Here is a 12,139-nt window from a genome sequence, read left to right as displayed (position 1 = left end):
AGCTACCAATACCACCATCTTCATTGATACCACACTTCCTTCACCACCTCAACAAACCTCTCCTGCTACCTCTATGGCGCACACCAAGACCTCGTAGTTCCGCTACTGCTTCCCCTGAACACAGCTATTCACGCTGCCCTAGTTCGTCGTGAGGAAAGCAGCCACTCACTGAGGGAGAGGACATCCGTACAATCTCTCCACCTCCTCCTCCTCAATCCCGTGGTTTAGAATCTCGATTCTCTATTCATCCCATTTTTAAACCTATTTTGCATGACCCAATTTCCTTCAAATCCAAGTATACCAAGTTTCTAAAAGTAAACTTTAATTCCAATCGGTTTTTAAACGTGACAAACTGACATTTCTTTCAAAGTGATATAGTTGCACGACCCATTGTCACCCCCAAACTTATTTCACTTGAAACACTGGCTGAAAAGGGCTGGGATTTTGTTCATCTTTTTTAGCACCAAGGATGGGTACCTCTTTGATATTCGTGACAAGGTATATCCTAATTTGGTGAGGCAATTTTATGCGAATATGACATACCAAGATGCTAGAATTGTTTCATATGTCAAAAATCAAGTGATTATTTTAGATAAAAACCGTATTGGGGAAGCTTTAGGTTATCAAGACACTGGAATCAACGTTTTCACTTCTGGTAAATGGATTCTAATTTGAACGTTAGCCTAAACACAGCCCTTTGCTTTATCTGTGGCCAAGACTTTCTCTGTACCGGACTTACACCAACACACAAAGCTCTTGGTCCCATAAATGCGCAACTCCATCGCATTATTACCCATTTCATTCTCCCTCAAAATGGGTAACCTTGTGTGACACTCTAGTTATGTATGCTCTCATTCAACCTTGTGGGACACTCTAAGGGACTCCAATATCCTTTGCATACCTTGCATACCTTATGATGAGACACATGCATGAATGTGTGAAAATTGAGAAGAATGATGGACTACCATATGTACTATTTCTTACAAAAATTTTTGCATTTCATAATGTTGATCTCTCAGCTTAAAATGTGAAAGTCCATAATTCATTCTTAAAAGGAGGTGGTGCAGTGAAAAGAAACTGACAGCCAACCCACTAAACTTCCAAAAGACTTCCGGATCCCTGACTCACCTACCGATCCAAAAAGGAAGTCCAAAGGGAACAAGATTAAAGTCCTCTCTCGCATTGTTAAGGATGTGCTCAACCTAGCTATTTTGATGATCATGCGTACTAAGATGCAACGCAGAGATGAAGTTGACCTCAAGTTGGAGCTTAGAAAGTCAAAGCAACATATCGGCATCGTGGAACAGTACTTCAAGGAGCTAAACGACTTTTCCTACCTTTCGAAAGACGAAGAAGTGGGAAGTTGGGAAGTTCAGCTGGGGGGTCCGATTCTGATGCCTAGAAGATATCTCTCGCTGTTGTTTTCGTTATGAGATTTTCAATTTTATCTCCTGTTCTGAAATTTTTTTTGGATGATTGTAATGACTTATAACCAGTCCTTTTATAAACTGCTAAAACTCTTTCCTTGCTGCAGGTACCTTTAGTCTCCCTCCTTGATGACAAAAGGGGAAGAAAGTAAAGATATTAAATCTTTTTTTGGTTTTTCTATGCACCTTGGTTTTGGTTTATGCTTTTTATCTATGATATATTTTTTTTATTTGATTTACAGGTGCTAATCAATAATTCCTCTAGCTCTGAATCTTCTTGTCTTGTGCACTAAGTTTTGTCTAGCTTTTGTTTGTTCTATATTTGCTGCTTAAGTTTTTCTCAGGTCCTACAACTCTGTGCTATTGCTTTTGATTGATGAAAGCTCATAAACATAGGGAGCTTGCTAGAAATAAGGAAAGTCATTCCATTCTCTCCTTTATTTGAAGTTTAATCATGTTTGTCATCAAAAGAGAGACCGTTGAGTCAAGATTTGATTTGATACCTTATGATGACAAACACAATTAACTATTTTCTATTATATCTAATTGTTATGATATGCAATGTAGGATAATCAAGGAAGCTGAAAATGTGCATATCTATCGCATTAATTAAAATACCATTAAGAGGATCTCAAGCCAACATTAGAAAAGATGTTGCACATCAAGGCAGCAATATATTCATTCCAAGAATAAAAGATTGGACAGCTGCTGCACATTCAACTCAAGAAGGAAAGTTTTCCTCTCTTCAATATTAACATATTGGAAATCAGCTTTCAAATTGATTGGAGAGCTGCCGCTCGAAAGTTTAGAGAACAAAGGAAGGTTTTCTCATTGATAGCCAACGATTAAGAGCTTTGAAAGAGTGCAATGGGTAGTCGATGAAAAAAGAAACTTCTCCAAATAGAAGAAATGACATCAAGCTCTATAAAAGAAGATTTGTTTCAAAGTAGGAGGCAACCATTCGAATTATATCTGATATGAAACACCTTGTCTTCTTTCCTGTTTTTAGTGTGTGTTCATACTTCTCTTTGTTCTAGAACTAAGCTTTCTTAGGGAAATAAAACGGGCAAAAGAGAACACTGCATACAAAAGCCAAAATTTCTGAGTTGTTGAGTGCTTTGTCTTTCGAAGAGTGTGCTGGTTTGGAATGCACTTGGTTCCCCTTAACTAGGTTGAGTTAGCACCTAGGTGAGTGACTAAGCTTGAGATAGCTTAAGTGAAGGTACAAGAGTGTGAGTCTCTTTGTATTAGTATTTGTAATCAAATTGATCATAGTAAAAATTTCACCATTGTTGTAGTAGAGACTGGACGTAAATCACATTAGTTATGCACTTACGAGACAAAACAAAAAATAATCTCCTGAAACCAGAATTCAACATAACTTGTTTTAAAAGGTAGTTTATTGATTCAACCTCCCTTTTTAACTCACTTGGAACCTTCAGGATCCTTATGTTTCTCCTGCTTGTTCTATTCATTAGCTATGATGTGGTTGATTTCAAAGTATAAAATCTCATTTAAATTTAATAACTAATGTAGTGCAACTTTGCATAAAATTTTATATAGCTACCAAAAGGAACATCATAACATAAGAAAACTAATCATAAATCAATGTTTGTAAGCAGCAACACCTCACAAATGCCCATAATCTATGGGAAACTTTATAGGTAAATAATTTCTTTTCTTCCCATTATTCAAGAAAAAAATGGATATAATCTAAATTTGCACATAAAATTATAAAATAATATCAAAACACGTCATCCATCTTCTAGGAACTCCCTGTGTACGTGCATGCATGATGTGCTGCAGTAATTATAATTATAGCGGTGGAAGGGAACTTTACCAGCAAGTGATGAATTACAACAGGAACAGTAAATTTCACCAGCTAATCCTCCTTTAGGTTCTGAAATGGCATGTGTGGAGGTTGAACAGTTCTCTTGAATTTTGAGGGCAGCTATTCTTCTCTCTGCGGCAGCTGCTCTCTTTTCCCTTTCTTCAGCCTGCGCTCTTCTTATTTCCTCCTTTTAAAATAGAAAGAGAATTGAAATAATGAAAAAAAAGTAAATGTCTGTTTATTCATGATCAGCATTTTATAGCGAAATAATTAATAAAATACTCGGATGGAACTGTCATTTTATCGCAGAAACATGTAGCATGGTTAGCCACATTGCTAATAAAGTTTTAGAAAGACATGGCTTGGACTAGATCTTCAGCTTTAAAAATAACTAAACAAATAACACGTTCTAACCTCTTTAGATAATTTCACACCACTTTTGGATTGTGCTTGTCCCTTAGAAGAAGCTGGGGCAGTCATTTGCTTCTCTGCAGCCTTCGAGTCATTCTTAAGCAACGCAGCTTCTGCCTGAATAAGTTGTTAAAATTTTGTCAAGACAATGTTTTTCGACAAAAGAAGAATGAAGATTAATTGAGTAAAACAGTATATATGCCGTATGCTAGATTGCTAGTTATGGGAGTTAGGATCGCAGATTAATTGAAAAATCAAAATCTTCTCAACAAAATGTCTGTTGAAACTCTGTAGCTGGCCGAGGTATTGGCCTGAATGGGCCATCAGCAACAAGACAAACAGAAAACAACTTGTGACTGTAAGCACTATATTAGTAAATTTCCTTTCACAATTATCATGAAAGCTCATTTGTTCCTGCAAACTTGCTCATGACTTAATTACAAACTTATTGTGTAACTGTTAACGATTCAAGGCAGAGGTAGAAAGAAACAGGTATTATTTCCAAAAAGTGAAGTTATTTAGATTTAAGATTATACCAAAAAAATAAAAAATATAAATATAAATAAAAAATAAAATCAATGGTTTTAATTTTCTTAACCATTGTAAAATAGAATCAGACCCATAACATTTGAATTGTTGGTAACCAAAACAAGTTGAGATTTACCTGTGCCCTCTTTTCTTTGGCTTTCTTTAGTTTCTTTAACTCTTTTGCTCTGGCTTTTCTCTTGGCTTCTTTTTCTGCCTGTTGAAGCACAAAGGGACAACAGTATTAATCTGGCATGGTGGTTATTGCTAGATGATAATCAAAACCAAAATTTTAGATCAAGTAAAGAACATTGCACACTGCACACCAGAAGTAGTCAACCAAAGGTACCTCCTTTACAGATAAAATGTTTCAATAAGAAAGGTATATAGCCAATAAAAGGCCAGGTTACAAAAAACCGTAGGTTATGTTGGGGGGTTTAATCATTACTTATGCCATGTAAGTCATTAAGATTTAAGCATCAAATCTGGATCATGAAGCACATTAACATTGTATATATGTAAGAAACCACACACACAATATAAATAGTAGTACAATTGTATCATTCACACTGATGATGAGAATTACCAACAAGCAATGGGAAACAAGGCACTAAAGCAGCCCTACTCTCCCATCTAAACAAGTATCATAATCTTTCCAACCATCTAAACAAGCCATTGTTGGCATCAAGTTTGGCATGGTACAAAGGCATCAATTCTTCTCGCTGATGTGATCTGAAATCAGACCTATGTCCAGATAATTGCACATATTTATTGCCATACCCCCCCCCCCCCCCACACACACACAAAAAAAAAAAAAACAAAGCACACACACAAAAAATTGCATACACTTATTCTGTGTCTCAATTTTACTACAAGTAATCTTTATCAGCAAGCCACCAAAAGTAAAGACTAAAAGAGAACAAAATGGGAAACACATCATGTTAATCACCTTTGAATTTAGGGGGTAAAAAAATTTAAAACCCTTTCTAGAAGCATCAGAATCACCTGCTTAGCAGCTTGTGATTCTTCCATTTCTTTGGTCAATGCACTAGGAACTTTTGCAGCATGCCAATCCCATTTGTCAGGGTTTGATGCCATGAACCTTCTAAAAATATTTCTGACTTCCTTCTCATTAGCCAACATATATGGAGTCCGCGCCCTTTCATCTTTAATGCAAGGATCCAAGCCCTGTTCCAGGAGTTCCATGACGTTGTGAGCGTCTCCAGATTTTGCTGCTTGATGTAATGGAGTTGATATGCCAGGTAGCTCATTCTCACTCTCTTCATCACTCAAAACAGGTTGTGCATCCTTTTTGCTTGAACTAGCTTTAGCCTCATCTTTGTTATCCAACTCAATCATGTCCCCTTTGCTGGAGAGTGGGTCTGTATTTCTTACAGCAGTTGGAATTGATATTAAGCCCTCTTGGTTGCTTTGTAATGTTTCCTTCTCATCCGTTTCAAAGGATACTTGAGTCAACTGGCTATATACACGTTTTGCTTCCCTAAAAGTAGGCCTTCGAACAGTGAAAGGAATATTTCTGATAGCACAATGCGGATTGGAAAAGAGTGATTTTTCTCCATTATAGAACAATTGACGACTACTTGAAGGTGCATTTATAAAAATGCATTTGGAAGCATCAAAATAAGGTCTCCAAGAAGTAAGCAGTTCTTGAACTTCCTAAAATATTGGAATGCCCATCCAGAATAAAATATCAGTATGGCATGAATGAGATAAGAAATAAGCATGCATTTTCCTGCATTTAGTTTTAACAGGAATGATTGCAAAGTCAAATTGGAGGAAGAAGAATACGAGTTAATTTGTTAAATTCATGACCCATAAATGGAATCATTAAAAACTGGAAATGATTTTATTTGGTTTGAATAGAACAGCTAGAAATAAAATCTTATCATCTTATGTTAGGATTCATCATACAAATTTTCAGTTGAATTGATTTTAGAATCAATTCTTATATTTGGAATACGCATTTAAGGTGAAATTAATTTATTTATTTTATCACTTTAAAATACGTTTTACCCTCAAATACCCCGCAATCCAGTCTGTTAGGCATGGGCTCTATGAGAGATAGAAACCAAAAGTAAGGATGAAATAGTCCATCTATTTGAAGTTAAATTGGGAGAAATGGCATCATATTTGACCAGATTTTTGAAACACTAAAACCCAAGAAATTTTAAAACCTAATTCATTTCCTATTTTTTAACAATCCAAAACAAGCTTTAATTTAAAAGTCAAATCAAATCCCATTTTTCACATACAAACACAACTGCTAGGGCCAATTATCAGTATCATATTTGGAATAACAATTTGTTGAGTATATTACTTCATTATATAACAATTTATAAATCTACACAGAATCACACATGACATTCAGAATTCTTAATTCTACATTCTACAATTACAAGAACCTAGTCTGTACCCATTCTGTACATATACTTTATGTTTGTTATGAGAAGAGATATTGTTGTTAGATAGTGGCTATTAGTTTAGATGATGCACTAATGGAAAATAGTTGATAGATGCCTTATATTTATTACTCTACTCTCTATTCGTCTTTTCTATTGTAACACACAACAATCTACAGTTCTACACACAAGTAATATATTATCTTTCTGTCTGTTGTCTAGTTACTCCAATAGTTCTGCCGAATAACCATGAATCATAACAATGTTAAAGTATTCTTCGTGCTCTTAAACTTTATTATGTGATATATAATCTTTCAATATACGAAAACGCCAGACAACACTTGCACTCTACCCATTCAATTAAAATGAAATCAATCCAATAAATTTTACGAATACTTCACTGAACTAATTTGAAATCATTAGAGGTCCATTAACACAAGCTTCCCATATCCCAAAATGAATTAAACAGCATTAAGTCACTGGTTACAGCAATCATCAGACAACACCCTCAAAATTGATAAACTATAAATAGATCTGCTCTCAGCTACTATAATAGTGTATTCCATTGCTTCCCTTTCTTGTAAAATGGTCACCACTTGAGCCACAGAGGATGCTTTTTGACCAATAGCTACATAAACATATATTGCATTTTGTCCTTGTTGATTGAGAATCGTATCTGTAGCTACTGCTGTCTTACCTGTTTGTCTGTCCCCAATAATTAATTCTCACTGACCACGCCCTGTATCATTGAATCATTAGCAATAAGTCCTATTTGAAGAGGCTCATATACAGAACGTCTCGAAATAATGCCGGGAGCTGGAGATTCGATTAATCGAGATTCGGAAGATGAAGTTTCTCCTCGACCGTCAATTGGTTTAGCCAAGACATTTATAACACAACCCAAATAAGCCTCACTTACTGGTATCTGAGCAATTCTTCCTATTGCTTTTACTGAGCTTTCCTCTTGTATCATCAAACCATCACCCATTAATACAACACCAACATTATTTGATTCCAAATTTAAAGCAATCCCTATGGTACCCTCCTCAAATTCCACTAACTCCCCCGCCATTACTTCATCAAGACCATAAATACGATCAATACCGTCACCTACTTGAAGTACAGTACCGGTATTTATAATCTTTACCTCATTATTATATTGTTCAATACGTTCGCGGATAATTTTACTAATTTCATCTGCACGAATGGTTCCCATGAGTATTTCTTAATTTAATTCTAGAAGAGAAAAATGATGCATGTATTCTAAATTTACTAAAGAAGAAGGACTAATGCATTATTTTGTATCTTTCATTTCCCCAAACATGCCAATATTAGCACTGATGGTACATAAATGTAACTCGTTGTTCAAGCAACTATTCAACGTTCCCAGAGCTCCTTGTAAGGCTTGTTGGAAAACCCGTTGTCGGACTTGATTAATCGTTCTTTGTTGTTCAAAACGAATAGTTTCATTTTTGTAATTTTCTATTTGTTCCAAAGTCGTATAAATTGACTTAATTAAATTCAATTTTTCTCGTTCTATTTCAGAATAACCACATTAAACTGCAAAACAACACCTAATAGCATAAAGTAAGGAAACTGAAAAAATATCTTTGCAATAATACCTTTTTTAATGCAAGTTCATTATGACGACGAAGTGAAGCACCAGCAGAATGTGCAGCCCTTCCAGAAGCATCTTTTGATGATTGTTTCTTTCCAGCCTTGGCCCTCACAACATATCTGCATAAGAATGATGAGAAATTAATAACACAAAAATAAATAATTCAAAAATTCTCATTCAATGAAAAGAACTAGTGATATTAGAAAGAATTGGTGAGGTTAAAAATACTTATTTTCATTTTTACATAAATTACTGTACCTATTCAATAATAACTTATCTAATGGTTAACAGAAAAGCTAAAACATGAATAACAACTAAAATAACAATGACAACTACACCCTGTCCCACTAGGCAGAGTTGAACACAGATCAAATGACTCTGAAGAGCTCATAGAAAATCATGTCAAAGTCAAACTATTAAAATCTAAATCTTTTTAAATGTTTGCCAATAGTTTTCTCTTGGACTCAACTTAACTCTAAATCTTCGGTTACCCTCCATCTAATTAAGCCAAACAAGAATTCATCCCATGCCTTGCACTGGAGAAACGCAATGCCTAAAGGAAAGCTTTAAACATTTTCCTTGTTCTCAAGAAGGAAATATATAATGGATGATGCATCTAAACCCTTCTAAAAGATTCTAATTTCAAGAAGCCAACATCATAAATCAATAATTGAGCATTAAATCTGGAAAACTCCAATTTGATAACTGATGCATCAGAAGTTGAGAACACAGAATGAACACCAGTGTTTGGTAAGGAATTAAGATTGCATCAAGTCTCCCAAGAGTGATAAATGAGGGTGCTACAAACGAAAGGTAATGCAAGCTTTACAATGTTGGCTTCCAACATCACAGGTCAGCAAGAAGCATTAGGTTTCTGATAGTTAACTCGAGCATAACTCATTCACAACATCCAGGAAAAATAAAAACCAAGTACAACATTGCGTATGGGAACAGTTAGAATGGCATGTGCATTGTGCATGTCTGTTGCAATAGATTCTCTCTGCCAAACATGTCAAGCAAAGACTATTACTTCAAATTTTAGCCGAATTAATTGTTTCCTAACCTGTGAAAGGTCTTGTGAGCCACAACTGCATCACCATCAAAGACACAACCAGCAAAGTGTCCACCAGATGCAAGCAGTACGATTCGCAAATGACTATTATCCCTGGGCTCAAGAGTCAGAGATTTCAACCTCTCACACACTTCGTTCTCTGCACTTCCATTCTCATCACTCATATTCATAATCAAGCACTTCCAGAGAGAAACTCTTTGACCTGATTGAAGACCAACAAATAGATTTTGTTTAAGAATTTCTCTTGATTTGTCACGCACTTCATTGCGATTTTGAGACTCATTTTCACTGTCACTGTCACTCTCTGATCCTGATATGCTTGAAACATCATAGTCTTTGACAAATTCAGATGTCAACACCTCAAAATCCTCTTCCTTAACAATATTCTTTCCCGCAACTGTCAGCTTCACCTGTCATCAAACATTCACGTGGCTATCCATAAGAATAAATAAATAAATAAATAAAACATCCTTCACCTTAGAATGGTGAACTTACAAAAGAACATATTAAATTTCCATTACACCCAGAAAAAAGAAAAAACGATACATGCATAAATAATTGCATTTCCAGGACCTCAATATTTAATTATTAAATAGTTTAGTTCTTCCACTGGCAAGAGAACAAATTCCGAACAGTACAACAAGAATATAACACAATTGCAATTTCAGGTACCCCAATCAAAAAATGTTTGAACATTACTTTTGTTCGTTATAGCAACAAACAACATGCGTATGGTAAATTTGACCCATATTTAGTGCGAAGATAAAATTGCGAGTGAATTTTGAAACTGAAAATTCTAAAGAAATTATTGAACCTCACATTGAATCGATGAATATCAGATTTGAAATGCGAACGCTGGTCTTGGAGGGAATCGAATTGGGCCTTACAGGTGTTGCACGTCCACCTAGGCGCTGAAACGACGGTGTCTTGGGGACCATCGGCGACGACGTTGTTTGAGGGCGTTTCAAGGCCTGCGTTGCGACGATCATTGTCGTTGGGCTCGTAAATCGAAGAGTGAGTAGAAGGTAGAAAGTAGCAAGAGTCGAAGACGCTAGGTGAGAGCTCGAAGACCGAACGGTAATGTTTTTCCTGAAACGACGTCGTCGTGGCAGCGGACCTTGCCGTTGAGGCAGCGATAGTTGGAAGATTAGAAGCCATAGCAGGTATCCTTCTACTTAGTTTGAAGTTTGAAATGAACGTGACTTAAGGCTTGGTTTGGTATCACAATCAACTCTTCAAAAAGTTTTACAGCTTATGCTGCTGTTCGCGTGAGTTAATTTTTGAGCAAAATATCCATACTTCCATAGGCTTCTTTTAAAATAAAAATAATTACCCAAATCCATTTTTTAAAATTTTAAAAGTGAATATTTTCATATTTAAAAAAATTAATATCTAAATTAATTTTTAACTTTTTTTTAGTAGACAGTTTTTAGTTGATTTTTTAACATAAATAACTAATAGAAAATATTGAGTAGGTACATAAATTTGCATACGTGACAGTTGAGTATCTACATGTGCGAAAAAGACAAAACAGTCTCTGATATAAAAATCTAAAATTGCGTCATTTTAATAAAAGTCCTTGAAAAAGGTCTACCCCCAGACATGTCGCCATTGCCAAACCTCGGACCATCACTGCTACTGTGCCACTGTCCCCTGGCGACTCTGATTCTCATAATTAAGGTCGTCAATAAGCAATTCATACCATCAAACAGGGTAAATAGTAGCAATAGTCTTGGTCAAATCAATTATCTTTTTATTGTCTTTGTTTTTATTTTCATCATCTTCAATTGCCTCAACTTCCTTCTTTCTGCGCAAAAAAACTGCAAAAGCCCTTTTCCTCACAGTAAGAATGATTAAAACATTGGCATCTTTATTCTCTTGCTCAGATGCAATCACTTCGTCACCATTTCCTACTCTTCTAGTCCCACGTTGAGGCCTTTGCGAAGATACCACCTTTGAACTTTGTGGTTCTTTTTTAACAGGTTTCTTTCGAGTTGCGGTTCTAGAAGTCGCACCACGCATGATTTGGTGTTTCAGGTCCTTTTTTAGCTCCAATTAGATTCAAAAACTCATACAATCCTTCAACTTGAACCGAATCGAAAAAAAGAAATTTATTTAACAAAAAACAATCAAATGAAATTTTGGTTGATTGTTCCTTCTTTACGTATTTACAAAAAGGTTTTTCGGAATTAAAAAAAATCAAAATTGAACAGAATAAAAATAAAATTTTGCAATAACACACAATTGAGATGATCTAAGAAAAATAAAAGAATGGAGTATGAAGAAAAGAGTAGAATCGTTACATAGGAAAGAGTCGAGAGAGCATCAGCCATGTCAACATTGGTAATGTTGGCGGGAATCTTGTTCTTCTTGCAGAGGGTTTGAAGCTCTCTTCTTGGGAGACTATAGAAGTCCATGATCGAGTGAAAGAGAAGACAAAACAAGATGTTATATATATATATATATATATATATATATATATATATATATATATAGAGAGAGAGAGAGAGAGAGAGTAGAACACGAAAATCAATAAGTGAATGGTGATAGTATTGCAGATTGGAGGTAGTTCTGGAGAAACATAAAAGGATTGAACATATCAGATCGAATAAATTTAGGTCCCAGTGTAGATCTGGAGGAATTGGAGAATATGCGAGGGTTCTAGAGGTCGATGGTGGTGGAGGACGTGGCAACAGAGGATAGCAGGAAAGGGAGGAAGGACAAAGGATGGAAGGGAAGTTGAGCATCAGAGTCAAATCAATTGAAGTAGCTCCAACTCCTTAGATTATCTCACCGTATTCGGGAAGTACTTCTTATAGAATTCCTCTCTAAAAA

General features: G+C 35.5%; 1 protein-coding gene across 1 annotated transcript; it reads right to left on the bottom strand.

The window, feature by feature from the left end:
* Positions 1-2,960: 2,960 nt before the first annotated feature.
* Positions 2,961-10,590, bottom strand: LOC112737947 (uncharacterized). Its single transcript, XM_025788117.3, has 7 exons — positions 10,124-10,590; positions 9,296-9,714; positions 8,237-8,351; positions 5,200-5,871; positions 4,334-4,411; positions 3,673-3,786; positions 2,961-3,445 (listed from the first exon to the last, which is right to left on the bottom strand). The coding sequence occupies exons 1-7, from the start codon at positions 10,460-10,462 to the stop codon at positions 3,182-3,184; spliced, it is 2,001 nt and encodes a 666-aa protein (XP_025643902.1). The 5' UTR covers positions 10,463-10,590; the 3' UTR covers positions 2,961-3,181.
* Between the last annotated feature and the right edge of the window lie 1,549 nt (positions 10,591-12,139).

This window comes from Arachis hypogaea, chromosome 13, assembly GCF_003086295.3.
Source record: "Arachis hypogaea cultivar Tifrunner chromosome 13, arahy.Tifrunner.gnm2.J5K5, whole genome shotgun sequence".
Classification (NCBI taxonomy): Eukaryota; Viridiplantae; Streptophyta; class Magnoliopsida; order Fabales; family Fabaceae; genus Arachis; species Arachis hypogaea.
The sequence above is the reverse complement of the archived record's forward strand: the minus strand, read 5'-3'. Positions and strand labels throughout refer to the sequence as shown.